This window comes from Arabidopsis thaliana, chromosome 2 (genome assembly GCF_000001735.4).
Source record: "Arabidopsis thaliana chromosome 2, partial sequence".
Lineage (NCBI taxonomy): Eukaryota > Viridiplantae > Streptophyta > Magnoliopsida > Brassicales > Brassicaceae > Arabidopsis > Arabidopsis thaliana.
Window position 1 is genome coordinate 16,696,198 of NC_003071.7, and position 17,771 is coordinate 16,713,968.

The 17,771-nt window shown below is 34.6% G+C and overlaps 5 protein-coding genes and 2 long non-coding RNA genes across 10 annotated transcripts; 3 read left to right on the forward strand and 4 right to left on the reverse strand.

Annotated features, from left to right (window-relative positions):
• Positions 1-1,843: 1,843 nt before the first annotated feature.
• EIF2 (eukaryotic translation initiation factor 2) lies at positions 1,844-4,112 on the reverse strand. Its single transcript, NM_129557.4, has 6 exons — positions 3,487-4,112; positions 3,223-3,302; positions 2,845-3,074; positions 2,496-2,617; positions 2,300-2,413; positions 1,844-2,224 (listed from the first exon to the last, which is right to left on the reverse strand). The coding sequence occupies exons 1-6, from the start codon at positions 3,730-3,732 to the stop codon at positions 2,135-2,137; spliced, it is 882 nt and encodes a 293-aa protein (NP_181528.1). The 5' UTR covers positions 3,733-4,112; the 3' UTR covers positions 1,844-2,134.
• Positions 4,113-4,292: 180 nt separating this feature from the next.
• HSPRO2 (ortholog of sugar beet HS1 PRO-1 2) lies at positions 4,293-6,139 on the reverse strand. Its single transcript, NM_129558.3, has one exon. It carries the CDS (start codon positions 5,757-5,759, stop codon positions 4,452-4,454), a length of 1,308 nt encoding a protein of 435 aa, NP_181529.1. The 5' UTR covers positions 5,760-6,139; the 3' UTR covers positions 4,293-4,451.
• A 1,726-nt stretch (positions 6,140-7,865) lies between these two features.
• AT2G40004 (uncharacterized protein) lies at positions 7,866-8,757 on the forward strand. The gene is made up of 2 exons (NM_001125010.2): positions 7,866-7,899; positions 8,424-8,757. The coding sequence occupies exon 2, from the start codon at positions 8,562-8,564 to the stop codon at positions 8,706-8,708; it is 147 nt and encodes a 48-aa protein (NP_001118482.2). The 5' UTR covers positions 7,866-7,899; positions 8,424-8,561; the 3' UTR covers positions 8,709-8,757.
• AT2G09105 lies at positions 7,890-8,134 on the reverse strand. The gene has a single exon (NR_140470.1). It is a non-coding gene; the product is annotated as an other RNA (long non-coding RNA).
• A 3,101-nt stretch (positions 8,758-11,858) lies between the features above and the next one.
• Positions 11,859-13,366, forward strand: AT2G40008. Its single transcript, NR_140741.1, has 2 exons — positions 11,859-12,264; positions 12,350-13,366. It is a non-coding gene; the product is annotated as an other RNA (long non-coding RNA).
• On the reverse strand, positions 12,182-14,575 carry AT2G40010 (Ribosomal protein L10 family protein). The gene is made up of 4 exons (NM_129559.3): positions 13,994-14,575; positions 13,816-13,884; positions 12,598-13,089; positions 12,182-12,515 (listed from the first exon to the last, which is right to left on the reverse strand). Exons 1-4 carry the CDS (start codon positions 14,249-14,251, stop codon positions 12,381-12,383), a joined length of 954 nt encoding a protein of 317 aa, NP_181530.1. The 5' UTR covers positions 14,252-14,575; the 3' UTR covers positions 12,182-12,380.
• A 156-nt stretch (positions 14,576-14,731) lies between these two features.
• AT2G40020 (Nucleolar histone methyltransferase-related protein) lies at positions 14,732-17,142 on the forward strand. 4 transcript variants are annotated; one of them, NM_001084558.3, is made up of 6 exons: positions 14,732-14,867; positions 15,202-15,246; positions 15,605-15,703; positions 15,798-15,995; positions 16,168-16,312; positions 16,400-17,142. In NM_001084558.3, exons 2-6 carry the CDS (start codon positions 15,223-15,225, stop codon positions 16,654-16,656), a joined length of 723 nt encoding a protein of 240 aa, NP_001078027.1. In that variant the 5' UTR covers positions 14,732-14,867; positions 15,202-15,222; the 3' UTR covers positions 16,657-17,142. The 4 variants fall into 4 exon arrangements, with proteins under 4 accessions (NP_001078027.1, NP_973643.1, NP_565920.2 ...); NM_201914.3 differs by having other exon boundaries at positions 16,168-17,142; NM_129560.4 differs by lacking the exon at positions 15,202-15,246 and having other exon boundaries at positions 14,782-14,867; positions 16,400-16,821.
• The last annotated feature ends 629 nt before the right edge of the window (positions 17,143-17,771 follow it).

Consider the following 17,771-nt stretch of genomic DNA (forward strand, 5'->3'; position numbering starts at 1 on the left):
ATTGTTGCACTATAAAATTAAGTAATGTATCAGGTACTGACCTGCCATGCACTCTGCATCTTTTAGGTTCACGGGTGATTAAAATCAGTATTGTCATTCTTGATAATTAAGACACAAGAATTTTCTATATTGAAACCCATTGTCATATAAGTGCATTGAACCCAAACCTAAATTGGTGACAAAAAGAAAGAATCCAACCCTCAAGTAACTAGCTAGTATTTTTTTTTACCAAAAAATATGTTCAGGACAGCTGACATTATATTTACATATAAGTGTATTATTCTAATAAATGCCCATGATTAAAAAAATATAAGCATAACCACCACTACTACTATATGAGGGATTATAAAGAAAAACTAATGCCAGCTGAGTCACGTATAAACAATTAAATGATTAAATAAAATTTTAAAAAGCTATACCTAAGATAAAAGTAATGATATATTTTCAATAACATAATTAATAATTCTTTTTTCAACTATATATTTCAGTTTTTGTATTATATTTATAGACAAGACAAAGTCTATATTAGACAGACTTTTACGTATGTACGTCTCTCCGTATGCCTGTCGTTTGTTTTGTCTTTTGCACCTGCACGAAACAATATGGAGACGTCTCAACAATCTAGCTTGTATTTAAACTACTTACAATTACTAATCCATGTAGCATGAAAATAACTTGTCCGAATCGTTAGGTTTAAAACAGCCGGGACCATGCATGTCATAGTTTGAATAGAGATCATGTGATAATATATCACGGGACCATATATGAATGGGTGGCTCTTTTGGTTACACATATTATCAAAGAGCGTTTTAAGAATTATTTTGGTCTAAAATATGATGTCGATCGTATTGAAAAGTCGAGTGCCCATCCCTAATTCATAAATATAGTTGTAGCTAGTCGTCGAGTATGTGTTTTCTCCGTGTTATGTTTAGTCCGTCTCATAAAATCATGAGAATTATTGCAAATTATCGTAAATTTTCAGGTTTTAAATAAATGTAACCCACAACTACTATGAAAATGATTCGAATATTAATTTATCGGTTAGCACTAATACGTATGATACTACGTCAATGTATAAATAAAGAGAAAAGGCAAAGGCTATGGAGACCAATAACCATAGAGTGAAGGTGGGTGAAGTGGAATGATAAGTTAGATTACTGTGAACAATGTATGCAAGTTGTTCACTTACATCACAAGTGCATGCACGTCTTTAATGTTGACCCATCTACACACCGGCCTACACATATTCTTCTCAAGTTTGATATGTACATGTACTGGTACGGTCGTATATGTCTGTATAACATCGTATGTAGTACGTATGTTGACAGAGAAACAGGCGTATACATTTGCTATCAAAATCCATTCCACAAAAACTCCCCTCATGTTTTTACAACACAAACTAAAATAATCAAGTTTTTAACCACAAAAACTTCAAATACTCGTTCGGATTCAGCGAAATCAGTTTAATGTATTCCGATACATAAACCGTAGCTCTAATTTAGCTTATCAGAAAGACAAAAAAACGGGTAAAAAAATTGATTGTGTTAGTTGTGTAGTGAAAGCAGGAAATGAAAAAATTGCTGAATGATTTCAATCGCAAATGTTGTGTAATATTTAGATATTAACTTCCAATAGTGTCTATTATATGCCAAAGTTAGCATTATTATATGCAACCGCAAATCGCAAATTGTTTACAATTTAGAAGTTAGTTTCCAATAGTGTCTATTAAGCCTGTTTTGTAAGATCCTACATAGGCCAATCGCAATACGGCAAAAGAGAAAGCAGTAATTCTAGGCTTCTATACTCTTTCAATGTAACATAGCTAATAGAGAGAGACCATGATCCAAAATTCTGAGCATAAATATCTCCAGTGATAAAGATTAGGCGCAACAAGTGGCAAATAAAAAAAGAACAAAGCTCATTTATATGTATATTGTTTAAAATTAGGCACACCAACTAAAAATCCCTTTTAAAGACCTTAATTCACGAAACAGAGCATTTTGTCTTTCTTAAACTTGCAATTTAGGAACACTACAACAAGAAGCTGATTCTTACATAAACTTGTTAAAAGAAAATTCGAAACCAAAAAAGCAGCATTCCCCATTTTTAGCAAAACCTTGTGTTTCCAAGCTTATTATAGCATTTGAGCAGCTGTGTTTAGCTTCTCCGCTAGACTCAACTGTGTCCTTGTTATGCTTGATAGGTACAACAGAAGCAATTGGTCCTGAAATAACAGAAGAAACAACCATTAGTTTTTTACAAAGTGTTTTGCTTTGGCTTGAAATTTACAATCTTTTACCTGGAGACTATCATTCACGAGGTTATCGAAGACTTGTGGAGGTAACTTGGGAAGGGAGGCTACTGCATCTGCAATGAATCGTCCAATGTTGTTGTCTGGAGCTATTTGACCTCCCTGGGAAATTTCATTAAAACTCTGTATCAAAGATCATGTATCTATGGTCGATAATAGACAGTCAAGGATATCATAAGCTTACCACGACACTGTCAACATATTTGTAGACATCGTTGATTAGAGTTAACAGCCTCTCCATTGTTAACTCCATTCCTTCCAAGTCATTTGGGAGTTTGTCAACAGATGTTGCCTTAAGTACATCGACTGTGGATCAAAATGATGTTTTTAAATCAGTCACAATCATTAATCTACTGAACAGACACAACCAAAGATCATCTATTCCCGTTGGTTCATTCACAATCATTAGGGAAACAATCTCTAGATACTGAATCAACCATGCAGAAACTGAACTACTTAGACAATTGAGGAATGAGGACTGTTATGTATTTTGAATATAGAATTGGTTACTAATAAAAGGATAGAATACTCACATCCGACTCTCTCAGCATCAACCATGCGGAGATCAACAGGAATCTCTTGAAAATGTGCAACGAGTTGTCGATCACCGAGTGAGAGGTTTGAAGAGACAAAAGCTTTGATAGTACCCTCACCATTAGTAAACCCAGTATCCACAGTTAGGTGAATTGGGTTGGGTACTTCTCTAGCATAGAAATCATGAATCAGCGAACTACCGCCATTAACCCCAGCACCAGTTGAATACCTGCAAATCAATAAACTTGTTCAATCAACTATTCCAAAATGAGAAACTACCTAATGCAGTGTTCCAACACAGCTACAAGAATCATGTGACAAAGATATGAGACTAATCATGAGAGTATAAGAGAATAAGAGTGGGAAACGAGAAGTACCAGCCGACAATAGTTTCCTTTGAATTCACCTTAAGGTGTGAAGCTAACATATTGTGGTGGTAATCAATATCCACAGCAACCTGCATCCATATCAAACCATAACCCTCAAAACTTATCACAAGTCACAACCTTGGGGTATGAAGCTAACACTACTCCTATAAACATTCACATCCTAACAAGCAAATCTTCAGCTACGAAAGATCTAGGATCTCCAACGATAGAGAATCGAGAGAGAGGAGAAATTTAGAGATCAAAATTTCGAACCTGATCGGATGATTCATTGTGAGGGACGGCGTATGAATTGCGGATATCGACGGTTCCGTCAGGTAAGATAGATCCGAGGAGAGTTCCGATGACTCGTTCAGCTGAGTCAGGACGTCTCACGAAGCAATCACAGACGTTAAAGATAACGAGAGGGTGGATCCTCGCCGTGAGTACAGAGGTTGTAGCGGACGCCGTTGATGACGGAGACACAAATTGCAAGATGGTGTGCTCGCTCGTCGCCGCCATGGTTAAGATTCTGAGAAGGGGTAAAAGGCGCGAGAGAGTGGAGATTTAGGGTTTCCGATGTGAGCGTCAGAGGAAGGTAGGAGAAGGCATCAATGATACAGAAGATAGGTTATGTGCCAGTGGGCCTACAAACAGGCCCATTAAATGTTTTTCTTGGACTAATGAATGAATACTCATTCAAACACTTCCCTTCTTTCTCTTAATGAAATTTGTTGAACACAAAAAACAGAGAAAGGCAATGTCGTTTTATACATCGGTTTGGTTACTCATCGTCGGTTTGGGTTTTTTATAACGTTTTTGTGTGTGTGTTTATCATTGAATTTTGAATATTATACACTGTGAAAGTGAAATTGTGTTTTTCTCATAATTTAACATCTACAAAGGATAGGTGTGAAATTGTGTTTTTCTCATACACTAACATCTACGAAGGATAGGTGGTGATTTGTTGACGATTAGTCAGAGCATATAGATTAGTCGTTACTCGTTAGTAGACCACCCATATTTGAATTACGACTTGTGGATAATTCAAAGTATGGATTACGATATTCGTAAATGTTATCGTTTGTTAAAAAATCTCATAAATCATATAAAAATGAATTTGTATTCAAATATGGATCGTCAAATGTTCCAAAAATTTCACTATCTTACAAACTAAATTAAACCAAACCACCAATTTAAATTTATATTAAATAATTATACCAGCAGAAATTAAAATTTAATCATCCCAAATGACTCCAAAACTCTCCCAGAAACGTCTTTGCCGCGTCAAGGCTCGGGAAATACGTCGGCTCCATAAATATCTGACTCAGTGAGTCACACGACTCTTGACTCGCCGTCGCGTTCATCTCCGCACTTCCCATCATAGCCGCCACTAACTGCCTATACCCAAAGAAGAAACTCTTCGCCGCCGCTTCCACCGCTTGCATCCCCTGAAGCAAATGAATCTTATCGCACTCTGTCTTCCTCGCGTAAAGCTTCATCGCCGCCTCTTGTAATCTTGGTCCTCCGGTTGGATCTACCTCAACCGCCAAGACCGCCGGTACTTTCTGTCTCAGATCTTTCGACATCTTCATCATCTCCACTAATCCTTTAGATCTGAAACAAAACGCATCGTTTTTACCCGTCGATTTGATCTGTAACTGTTTCTTCAATTTCAAAAAATCTTCCGGATCCATCAACATATGAAGATCTTCAATCTCCGCTAAAATTTTCCAGATCTTCTCCAGCAAGTAAACATCGTTTGAAGCTTTTCCGAATTTCTCTTCTTCGATACTTGAGACGATTCGATTCAGAAGATTTCCAGATGCGTAGATCCACGATTCGAGGATCTGGTGAATGATATAGAGAGTTTGATTCTCGTGATTATCGATATGATCTGCGTATGGATTATCCTTGAGGCTATAGATCTCGTTTGGTCGGCAAATCGCATCGTACCGGAGATTTGGTTTTCCGGCGATGTTTTGTTCACCGAGTCCGAGCGTGTACTTACACCGACTCATCTCGTTATCGATCGTATATAAGATCTTCTTCCCCAAAGCCTCTGATCTCCTCCACGTAGCTAGCTGCGGTAACAAACTCAACGAACTCCGTCCACCGCCGACCGGAGCCTCCGCTGATATACCTTCTTCTTCTTCATCTTCGCAGATCGCTGCTACAAGCTGGATCTGCTTCGTGATGAGAGAATCTAGCCTCCGGTTCCATTCACGGTGGTTGATGTACGGTCTAGTATCAGAACAAACGGCGAAAACTAATCTGAAACTGATCTCCAAAGCTTGAAGAGCTGGTTTGAGAATCGGCTCTGATGTCCATTGAGGAAAATCACGAGATGACCAGAGCTTTCTTAGCTCAGGGAGACGAAGGTAAAGCTCGTAAGCAGAGCAAAGAGCAGGTGCTGAACATGAGATCGGAGATGAAACAGGGACGATTTTGAACGGTGATGGAATAGTTACGTGAAGCTTTGAAGAAAGCTTAGGTGAGTTTGGTAAATCTGATGATACCATCTTCCTCTTCCAATCCATATCAACCATTTTTATTTTTTTAAGGTCTGTGTTTTTTTTGGTGTGTGTGTTTGTGTTTGTGTGTTAAATTTTGAATTTGAGGATGAGTTTAGGATACGAGGAGAGTATATATAGAGAGAAATGTGGATAGAGGATGGGGACGAGAAAAAAGGCGTGTGGAATAATACCGACGCGACTGATTTGAAAGTCAGCGTAGAAACGCGGTCTCCTTTTTAAAAAAAAAAAAAACCAGTACTGTGGATTAATTTCAGGATAATCTTTTTTTCGTTTTTTGGCTTTATATTGCTTTTTGAACTGTTTTCTATGAAAGGTAAATGCCTGATGATTAGTCGAATGTTCAGTAATCTGATTTCTAAGGAAATATCGAATATTTTCTCGTTTTTGGTAAGATATTATCTTTTAATAAAAGTTAAAGTTAAAACACACAGTCATGTTCATAACATGTTAATACATATATAGAAATGTTTTATTTGATGATATATGCGATGTAGTATAACATTTAGGGGTTGATCGATAAGAATATAAAATTTTCTGCAAATACATTTTTGAAAGTCAGTCATGCGTTATGGGTTGTCACTTATGAGCAATATTTACAAGCTGTAGATAGTTTTTGATCGAAGCAAATATATAATAATTTTGATAGTTGTCGATCTACAGCTACAAGTTCAACTAATCATGCACATGGTGTTTTGAATATATATCAACAATCGTAAAACATAACAGGTGTCATGTACCACATAAAACTGAAAGAAAACAATGTTTTAGTTGCAAATATGAAAAACGTCATTTATTTTCTATAATGAATTGAATAGAAAAAGAGAGAAAAATCACGTATTTGTTTATGTATATTTATGTATAAAACGGACAAAATTGTGAAATTTTAGTAGCGTAATGACGGGCAATTAAAGAAACTCAAGAAAGCATAAACTTAAATTCGCAACACTAGAGATTTTAATACATGTTTGATGTTTCCCTACAAAAGTTATAAAAGCTCTATCTATAAGGTCAAACAATTAGGATAATACTTGCAAGTAGGAGCATTATAAGACAAATATACGTTACGATAAAATTATTGCTCAAAATTAAATTTGGATACTAGAAAAGTGTATAGTCCGCAGTTTTCACAAATATAGTGTCCCCTAAATTAGTACTGTATCGTGTTATCAGTATTTGAAACGCGTATATAATAAAAATGACTATTTTTTATTGTAGTGTGGATAAGCATTTAGACGGTGCCGTGTTATGAATTGAAAAAGGAATGGCACATGGAAGTAGGAGGAATATAGATGCGAAGCTTATCCAAAATATGTGAGGAAGGTTGGAGTTTGGTCTCACTTAATCTTCTAATAGTGTTTTACTTGGAAGCTGTCGTTTCCTTTGACTTTGGTTTTTCTTTTTTCTTTTCCAGTTCAATATTCTAATCTCACCGATTTTTTTGTTTATTTATTATATACGATAGATAAATTTTGATTGTAATAAGACTGTTTTGAGATTTCTTCACCAAATCTCTTTTAAGTGCATGAAATATATTTTTTGTGACCAAGACTTTCATGGATGTTTCTGTTAATTTATCGGTACATTGGATATTGAATTTAATTAATACTATCAGTTGGAAACGGTTCGAGTGAAGACAGACCATTTCTTCCATTACATATTAGACATTAGACAAGTAGATTATAACAAAGGACAAATGATTATATAGTTTGAAATACAAATTAGTGGTCTATAATCTTCTTTATGTTAAGAGTTTTCTTTTCAAATAACTACTTATGTTTTAATTGGTATTGTTTACATCTATTTTACGTACGTCACTTGTTTGCACTTTGCACTGATCAAAGCCATCTTTAACAATAACGTTTTTCTACAACCAATTACACCCGCCTAGTAAATTCGAGACACATATTCTCTTTAAAAAGAATAAAATGTTACAACTAGTAAATTCGAGGCATTAGTCTTACCCTAAAACCAACTTTTTATATATGTTAATAAATACACTTTCTTTAGCTATATTGTTTTGGTTACTGAATCATTCCACTATTCATATCATTTAATATACATCCTATACTATTACGTTTTAAAAAAAATATATATATATGAAAAGTATGCAAAGAAGTTTGTAGATTGACGACAAAAAAAAAAAAAAAAAAATGTAGATTGTCTGCTTATTTTCTATTTTCCTTCCTCATTCCTTAACTTTGAATTCAAATAACTAAAATAAGTCATCTTTTGAGGAAAAAGAAATTTAGTGCATATATAAAAGAATATATCACATCCACATATATGGTTAGTAATAGATATATGGATATCATTGATATCTTCTTTTTATGTAAACCATCAATATATGAAAGTATGAAACAAGCAACCACCGGTCCATATTAGTCATGCAAATTACATTAACATTATTATAATTACATAAATAATCACAACGAATAATGGAATGCATATCTAACAAATACTGTATATTATTACTAGTAGTAAATATCACAATTCAGTTTCTGGAGTATTTTAGAAAGTTACGATATGGCAAACAAGCAATAAAACACCATAAATGTAAACATTTCCAATTTTTAGTTCATCTTTATTAATAACAAAATGTAAACTTACCAACTGTTGTTGATGTAATTACAAAAATGTAAAGTTAGTTTTCACCAAAATAAATAAATGTAAAGTTAGTTTTCACCAAAAAAAAAAAAATGTAAAGTTAGTGACCACAATACATGTATATAAGTATTGAACTGTACACGAGAATAATAAGAAGAAGAAAAACAAGTTTAGAAGGATTAGAGATTGGTGGTGTGGTGAAGATCGAAGATGATAAAAATAGTTGAGAATTATTTGTCAGAAATCATTGGCTTATCGTTGGGCGTCCTCATCGTAATCCTTGTTTGGTCCTTGTATGGCTCTTATATACGTCGCACGTGCTGTTGCTGTGTTAAGTCTAATGACTCTAATGCATAACTGTTGTCATTTTGCTGCTTCCAACTATGTTCTTGTTATTTCTTTTTAATTTACCTACAAAATAGCAGATCGAAAGTTCTTTTGCTTTATCATATTGTAACTCTATTTTCTATCTAAGTATTCATTGAAATTATACGACTATGCAATTTCCCTTTTTTCCTTTAACTTTTATTTTTCATTTTCTTCGACTTCGATATTCCATCTCATAGGTTTATATATGAAACAAGCAACCACCGGTCCACATTAACTAACTTATACAATACATTTACATTTATATATGGTCAAATAACTTCTATACTGTAATATCTTTCCCCAATTTTTTCATGTTCGACCTAAATTATTACGTCTCATATATAGGATTTGGACTTGTGTAGTATAATTTCACATGCACGTTAGGAACGATCATTAGAAAAAATTGAACCTGTCTATCTCACCCATATTCTTGATAGTAACTTTTTAAAAACGTATTTGAAGAAATAGATATTAATTTTGTCGAACATTTGTGTTATATATATAAAACAAATGAGTTATGCAAAAGGTATTCATAAATTCTTTAAGAAAGGATATAGTATTATAGGATGGGGTTATATAAGTATCAAACGGAGATGGTGTTACTTGTTAGAATTCCTTTCACGTTTACGATAAGTCTTTCCCACTCTTTTAAAAAAAAGTTTAATTCGCCTTTATACGTAATAGTCTTTTTCCTTATACTTCTTCCCTTAAACGTTATTTACACAAAAAGAAAACAGTGACATCGTATATTTCCCACTAGAAAAAAGAAAAGAAGAAAAGTCTAGTTATTGTTTATCGCTATTATATTTTGGATTTATAACGCTATAGATTATTGCATGTTTGGCTAAAAACTAAACATTTTAAGTCTCACGTTTACATTATTGACACACAGTTGGAAAAATCAAGCGTACACAAAGATTATCGAACTAATTTATTGTGTGTTTCTTTATTTTTGACTGGGAATAATTTCATCGTCAACACGAAAAAGGATAATACCTAAAAAAATGTGATATTCCAAAAATAAATAAAGGAATGGAGTCTAAATCGGGGCCTGGCTTCCATCCGTTTGGGCAACCAATGAGGTGGATTCGCGCGTCAGAAAATGACACGTGGGATTCGTCATGTGGCCATTCACCAACTTGGTCCAAGACTCTATCATCCGTTCCCAACTGCCACGTGCTCGAAACAGAGCAAGTTAACGGTTCCAAGAACATGAATACACGTGGCATGACAGCTGAAATTCTGATTGGCTTTCACGTTTATCTACGCCGCTGATTAATCCACTTGGATTGGATGGGCCATCACCAGCTAACCTTTATTTTTATTTTTACTTTGGTCGAAGAACAACAACCATTTTTTTCCCTAAGTTGTTGCTATAATCGGCATCTATCTTTTTGTTACTATTATTAATTCGTCTAATTCTTAGCAATGACATCTAAAAAAAAAACAAAGAAAAAAAATTGTCTTCTTCGAATTTATTAAGAGTAGTATAATTAAACAAAAAAATAATAATTATAATGAGCAAGTGCGTTTGTTTTAGATCGAGAGACACATTTCTACGTTGCTTCATCGGATTCGTTTAAATAAAATAAAGTTGTGTAATAGTATTTCTTTACTTTATATAATTGTATCAATGGGAAAACAAAAGGTGTTTTAGTTATATTCTTGTTTGTGTATAAACTCATGATTATGGTTATGAAAATTGAAATCATAAAAATAAAAGAAAGTAGGAGGGAGATAGAGTCAACAAAGGTTGAGCTATCAAAAACAGGTTTCCTCGGAATGAAGCATGTCTCCGGCCGCATTATCCGACCATTTATCCATTATCCATTCCTTTTCAAATCAAAAACCAAATATAATAAATAAATGATTAACAATAATTAATTTGGGTGTTAAGGAAAAAAGGGCTTGTACTCCAGAACCAGAAGGTACATGCCCAAACCAAAATCTCAGTTTAATTTTTATGTGAAGCCTTAAAGATTTTGGTTGAGCCTCACTAAAACATTATTTAATTGTTTAAACTCAATCGAAAATACAATATACTAGAAGACGACTTTAACAGACAACGATACCTGAACAATCAATTACAGTGGTATTTTTTTTATTTCCTTGGTAATTGTATTGATTTTCAGTATATCCTGTTTTTTAGTTATAGTTTAACTTGTAAGATACTAAGATGGCATGATTCGGATAAAGTTTGGTATGGGAACACATCACTCTGCCTAAATTCCTCAATAAATGCCGGAATGAGAAAGATAATATCAAATTATGCATGTGGATGAGATCAAACTCTAATAAACTTATAAAATTCTTTGATGGGACATTCTTTCGACGGTAACCATATTTCGTCAATCCATGTGATCTCTCCATACACATAATAAGTTTAAAACTGTGAAAAATCTCGTACTAGAGAACAATGACGTTTGTGGCTATATATCCGCTATTTTTAAAAAGTCGTAACAACTTTGATGTATATCCGTTTGGGAACATGGAAACATCTTCCATTTCTTCTCCTATGTCGGACTCTTTTTTTGACTTTTACGTGTGCACGAAAATGGATACAACTTGGAATAATACTTATGTCATCGCAAAAACGTATCGTAGAGGAAAGTCCTTATCCACTAAAAGCCCCGATATTCATTTTTTTTCTTCTAAAATATACAAAAGCTAACTTAATTGACGTTAATCAAGCAACACATTCCTCATTCTTTTTTCTTTTAAATTCTGATTATTATAATAGACACGACATATTCAACCTTTAACTCCGCAATTCCCACACGCTTATGTTTCTTCGTCTCATGGGAATGCCTCGAATGAGTCTGATCCATTTTCTTATAGACTTTACTTGTTTTTTTCTGACAATTATCAACAAAAGCATGTTTGTGCTTCTACCAGAGAACAAGGCATGCTTAACCCCTTTATTTCTTCTTTAAACAGTTTATAAATTAACGTAACACTTGATTTAAATTATAATCTGATTTTATTATGAGGATAGGCTATGCAATTTTCTAAAAGAGTTTTTAATAATTTGATGATATTTTGTGATATGTATCTAAGGAAAGTTTGTAGTATAATTCAGATAGTATATAATATGATATAAATAGATAATAAAATAATATAATTCAGAAAGTTTGTTATAGGTGAGGTTTGGCACTTCAAAATCAAACCATCATTTGGACTAAGCAAGGCTGCAACCTTTTAAAGATAGATCTACACACCAACCAACATAGTTGCTATGCGCGACGAAAGAAAGAAGATAAGTGAAGGAATGAAACATATATTCTATGAAGTAAAATCTGAAATATTATGTAAAGTAGACTGTGCTTTTGGTTATATAGCTGAAACTAACCAAACTTGTTATATGTTGGATATGTTCCTGTCATAGTTGCTGGAGTATTGTCTGTTTGAGCTATTGAAACCTTTACTGAAGAAGATGAAATATACTCATTTGCGTAGTTACTGACAGAATCAGACAATGACATTGTTAACCAATATAATTGGGTTCAGAAAATTCCTCAACGGAGAGAAATTAAAACCAGAAAGGTAGTTTTGATGAAGAAACAAAATATCCATAAACGTAACAAAGAAATTCTGAACGTGAAAGTTTTAAAGGTCCATAAAATAAATAGGAAAGGCTGGCAAAAGATAAGACGGTGTATTTTAACCGAACAGATCAAATCCCATGTCCCCATCAGACTCTTCTGCAGCTTCTTCCTCAACAGCTACTGCCACCACTGCTCCACCAGACTCTCCTGAAACCGGTGCAGCCACTGCAACTGCAAACTTGGTTGGATCCTGATCCATAAATGTACAGTTAACAAACAATTTCATGACTACTAATCCCAATATCTGAAACGCAAAATGAAAGAGGACAAACCTTTAGGAACTCCTTCACATTCTCAGCCTGAGGGAAAGAGTACTCAGTAGCTAAGGCAACAGCAAGAACGTTCTTGTAAGCATTGAGGAACATGTGAGGCGCAGCTGCTACGGTTGGGTAAGAGATTGCAAGAGAAAGCGCAGTGATCATCGAGACACCAGCTGCAAACTTCTCAACAAGGTCGTCTTCAGTGAGGTTAAGCACTTCAGGGTTAAACACTGACCCATTATCGTAGACTGACTCAACAACGAGACCATACGAAAAGGGCCTGATTCCAAGCTTGGCAAGAAGCGCAGCCTCGGATGAACCGACTTTGTCGCCTTTCTTGATGAGCTCCACAGGGGTTATGATCTCAACCGTACCTTTGTTGATTTTGGTTGGAATGTTAAGCACCTGGAAGAAGGAGGTCTGTGAAGGGTCAAGACCAGTGTTGCCTGGTTGCACGACCACATCAATTGGAGCGACTAAACCTACACGAGCAGGAGCTCCAACCTGTCAAAAAAAGGACAATGAATTTCTCATCAATTAACAGTACAAGACTAAGTTGAAAAAATCAATCAATCCAACAACATGAAAGGACGCTACAAAAATGTGAGCCTAGGAAACTAGTAGACTCTCAAGTAAGTTTCTTGAATGTGGTTGCGTTTCAAGACAGAAAATAGAGGTTTTGAGTTCCAATTTAAACCAAAATGCAAACTTTATCACCTATCCACCTTACAAGTTAATAACCTAAAGCCATAGGTTAAAGGATGATCATAAACTGACTAAATCATCAAGTAACAGTAGAAGCTAAAAATAAACCAATCAATCAAAACACAAAACAGAAACTACAAATGTCGTCTCCTCAAACCTCAATGAACCAAAATAACTAGTACTATAATCTAATCAACCCTATTTGCTTGGAAAGTGAAAGTTTGCATTTGTGTTTAAAATCGAATAATACAACACCTTGCATTCTTGCTTACTTAGAGATAATCAGATACAGCATAAAACTAACCAAACTAAGTAATAAACCAATCAATGAAAATGTAATCTCCTCAAAGCTCAACGAATCATAATAATCTCAATTAGAATGTGGCTGCATTTTAAGCAAGAACACATATGATTTCATTTCAAACTCAAAAATACAAACTTTCACTTTCCAAGCTATCAATCCATATTTGAACTCTACTAAAGCTTAACAACAACAATAACATCAATTGAGCCAAAGAAACAAACCTTGTACTTAGCAACCTCTTCACTGACTTCCTTCAAGTCACCCTTAGTGAAGATCAACCCAACATTCCCCTGTTAAATAGATTCTAACACCAAACCAAATCAAATTCTCCACAAAACCAAAAAATCAATACTTTATATCCAAATGAAAACAAACTATTCAAGACAAGAGAAATGAAACCTGAAGAAGAGGAAGGAGACTGAGGAAAGCTTGATTGCCAGTTTTATCAGCATGAATCCTCACAGATCTCTTCATCATTGTGTTCTTCCCCATCAAAACAACTGAATCACCTCGTAAACCTTTCCTTATGTTCTGAAGCTGAGTTGATCCAACATTGTCAGCTGCAACGACAAGAATCTGAGAGTACTCATTCAAAAGCTGACAAAGCTTTGAATCGTAAACGATCTTCTTCTCCGCCTTTGTTGCTTTCACCGCCATTTCCACTTAAAAATGATAAAGTGAGACTAAAGAAACTAAATTTTGGGGTAGAGAAAATGGAGGGCCTAGACGAAGCTTGGAGCTCGTACAAGGTGGACAGCGCGAATTGGCGCTGTCTCTTTAACCTCTGTAACTGTTTTTAACAGAGGAAGGAAGAGAGAAAGAAAAAAAGCTGCGTAAGAATTTGCTTAAGGTTGAAGAAGAAGTTTCTTGGGTTTATATAGTTATCGGAAGACGGAAGGATGAACGGTCAGGGTTTGTGGGATGACCTAAATCTAACGGCTTATATTATTTGTAGTAGTATCAATGGGATGGGCCAATATTGCCCAACATGTTTAACATTATGAATCTTTTTCCTATTGGGCTAAAAGCTCTTTCGACCCACATCTCAAGCCCAACTGAGATCCATTCATTGTAATTCATACTTTATTATTTTTTATAGTAACCAATAAGAAAATGGTTGACTTAACAGAGAAAATGGTTGACCCAAACAAATACTATATTATTTTTTTAATTCGATTTCATTCAAAGAAGCATTTTTGGGAGACGAGGAGGCGATCCACGGCTTATTCTTAAGAAACCTTCCACAGTCGCCGCCGATTTTATCTTCTCCGCCGTAAGTACTCTCTTTCCCTATCGAATCTGAACGAAACAGCTCAGCACATTGTCATCTCTGTAGCAAAATTAAGTTCGTGTTTTTGTGTTTTGTTGTGATTCTGTTTAGGTTTCATTTGGGTTTGAATTTTAGGGTATTTTTGGTTTATCTCTAGTGTTACTGATTCGGGATTTTTGGGAAAGAGCTCAACTTTTGTTTTGTTTCATCTTTCGTTGATTTTGTTGTTACATAGGTTTGAAAAAAGGGATCACTTGTTTGGTTGCCTTTGTTTGTTTGTTTGATTATAACCCAAAGACTTATACTTTTGGTCCTCCAATTTCTTCTGAAACTACAGGGAATTGTGAGGGATCAACAAATGGCTCCCAGAGGAAGAAGAAAGGTATAAGCTGTACTGTTTTTTTTGTTTTGTTTTTCCAAATTAAAATGCTGGCTAACAAGTAAAGATATGAGCTTTTGAATCATATAGTTTTTAGAGAGTATAGTGGAAAACTAAGATAAAAGCATAGACATAGACATTAGAGTAGAATGACTATATAGATGAAGTATTTGAATGACATGATTGTTGAAGTTAACATTTTGTTTCTCTCTACGACTTCTGTGTACTCAACGTTGAGAACACTGATGAGATAAGTTTACAAATACTTCTTTTTATGATGGGTGTTCTTGTTTTTTTCCTTCTATGATTATCTCTCTTTTCTATGCTTTTAAATTGCTACTTTTCTTTTGCTTTTTTGCAGAAGGCTGGATTGATGCGAGAGGATGCAGCACGAGATCGCATGAGAGGATTTGGGTTTCATGAGCATGTTATCAGTGAGAGTATTAAGGAACTGTTAGAGGTTTGTTCGCTAGTTTTAGGGTCTCCATTTTTCCGTTGTTGATAACATTTTCCTTGCAACTTGAAAATAACGTTTTACCCACTTTGGATTTCAGGTCTACGAAGACCAATGGTTTTTGATTGAAGATGATAGCTATGGTCCCCTCCTTGCTATCTGCCTTGAAAAGCAAGAGGAAAAAGAGAAACAATTGGCTGAAGTACAAGCCAACCAATTGCCTGAGAATCACAATGAAGAGATGGCTGAGGAAGAACAACCCAATCAATTGGCTGTGGAAATACACGAAGAAGAGAAGGTGATTTGTTTTTCTTCCTTCTCGTTCTCTTTCTGTGCAGGTTCACAAATCTGTTGCTTCCATTGTTGGGATTCGTTTTGCTGGCATTATTAGAAACCATTGACAGAATTCTTGAACTTGGTTTACCCAAATGGTATGTAACTTGCAGCATGATCCATCTTTTGTAATACAGGAGCAGGAGCAGGACATGCATATTGAGTATGGAAGAGACCAAGCTGATGAGTTATCAATCAATAGCGAAGCAGTCAATGACCCATCACCAGCAGCTATTCATTTGGGAGAAGCATCATCAGATTATGCACAAAGTTCTGTTCGAGGTAATAAAAGCTTTTTTACTCATATCCATACCAATCTCAACATAAGAAATGAAACATTCTTTTACTGCGGTCAAAATAATTGATTAGGTGTGGAGAATCTTCATTGTGGATGGCTAATTGATGAGGAGGAGACGGATCCTGAGGAGGAAACGGATCCAGAGGAGAAGGAGACCGAGCCAGAGGATCCAAAGGAGAAGGAGACGGAGCCAGAGGAGGATAGTGATGGTGATGATGATGAGATCATTCAGCTTACTCCAGAACCTCTTTGTGAAGAACTTCAAGAGCTTCTCAGGGAAGTACGTGGACAGAAGAGGAGGAAGAAAGAGATGAGGTGGGACAAGTAAAGGAGCTATGGAGCTCCTGTAAGTAGCAAATTGATATATATGTTAGGAAGCCAAATAGTAGTAGTAAGCTATAGTATTGTGGTGAAAAAAGGTAAAACGACCCATCTTAACATCTCTTGAGATATTGGTTTTTAATAATTTGTGATGGAGTAGAGAAAGCAGATAGTCTTTATCAGTAGTTGTATGAGTCATACAATAGTACCCGAACCCACTTATCCAAAGATCAATGTCGAAAGTGGAAACCAAATCCCTCTAAAGTAAATTGAATAGCCAGTCTAAAAGTTAGACCAAATCTGAAAGTCGGTTTAATTGCAATTATACCTTCTAAATGCAAGAACCAATATCAACCGGTACTTCATATTCTTTTGATTTTTGATTTGTACATATAAACTTTTTTTTGTACATATAAACTTAAATGCAAGTATAGCTTGACTTGTATTTTACACATCAGCGGAAAAGTTTGAGAGAGGAAGCATATTGTATTTCGTTTGGTTACAACTTTTGCTAACTTTTACAATAAATGGAATGAAATTTTTTTCCACTTAATTCCTCCTGAATAGAAAGAAATTGATGCAATTTTGTTCCCTTTTTAAATCCATGAGCCAATAAGTGCATCTCCAATTATATTCCAAATTTCACTCTAAATACTAATTTAGAAAAAATCCTTTTAATACCACTATATTCTCAACTCTAAAAGGGAGTGATGAATATGGTATGATATCATCTGTCACTTCATTTTGGAGTTACCCTTTACTTTTTATTTACAAAATATTTTCCTAAATTTATACTCATGTTCTTCATTTATGTGTAAACAAAATTATATAAATGAAGAAAAAGAGTTATTGTTAACCTTCTCCATGTTTTCATTATAAATTGATATGAGCATTGGTTACCGTTCTTTCGGATAAAAACGAAGTTTATCTCTTGAAAACATTGTTCCTTTCATATTCATATCGCATCAATATATAATTGAAAAGTTCATTTATGGTGATCGATCAAATATATAACAAAATAAAATGAAAAAATACTTTAACATTTTATATATAATTTTTGAAGACAAAAGAGCTGTTTTTTTGTCTTTAATTGATTGGTCAACTGTTTACATATTCATTTTT

Excerpts from the sequence above, each read along its gene's own strand:
- AT2G40004 (NM_001125010.2), top strand. The coding sequence starts at position 8,562 with ATGATAAAAATAGTTGAGAATTATTTGTCAGAAATCATTGGCTTATCG.
- EIF2 (NM_129557.4), bottom strand. The coding sequence starts at position 3,732 with ATGGCGGCGACGAGCGAGCACACCATCTTGCAATTTGTGTCTCCGTCA. Across the intron at positions 3,303-3,486 it reads ACAATGAATCATCCGATCAG|GTTGCTGTGGATATTGATTA; the intron begins GTTCGAAATTTT and ends ATATGGATGCAG. Across the intron at positions 2,225-2,299 it reads TCGTGAATGATAGTCTCCAG|GACCAATTGCTTCTGTTGTA; the intron begins GTAAAAGATTGT and ends CTGTTATTTCAG.
- HSPRO2 (NM_129558.3), bottom strand. The coding sequence starts at position 5,759 with ATGGTTGATATGGATTGGAAGAGGAAGATGGTATCATCAGATTTACCA.
- AT2G40020 (NM_001336817.1), top strand. The coding sequence starts at position 15,566 with ATGCTTTTAAATTGCTACTTTTCTTTTGCTTTTTTGCAGAAGGCTGGA. Across the intron at positions 15,996-16,167 it reads AAATACACGAAGAAGAGAAG|GAGCAGGAGCAGGACATGCA; the intron begins GTGATTTGTTTT and ends TTTGTAATACAG. Across the intron at positions 16,313-16,399 it reads TGCACAAAGTTCTGTTCGAG|GTGTGGAGAATCTTCATTGT; the intron begins GTAATAAAAGCT and ends ATAATTGATTAG.
- AT2G40010 (NM_129559.3), bottom strand. The coding sequence starts at position 14,251 with ATGGCGGTGAAAGCAACAAAGGCGGAGAAGAAGATCGTTTACGATTCA. Across the intron at positions 13,885-13,993 it reads GTCTCCTTCCTCTTCTTCAG|GGGAATGTTGGGTTGATCTT; the intron begins GTTTCATTTCTC and ends TCTATTTAACAG. Across the intron at positions 13,090-13,815 it reads AAGAGGTTGCTAAGTACAAG|GTTGGAGCTCCTGCTCGTGT; the intron begins GTTTGTTTCTTT and ends TTTTTTTGACAG.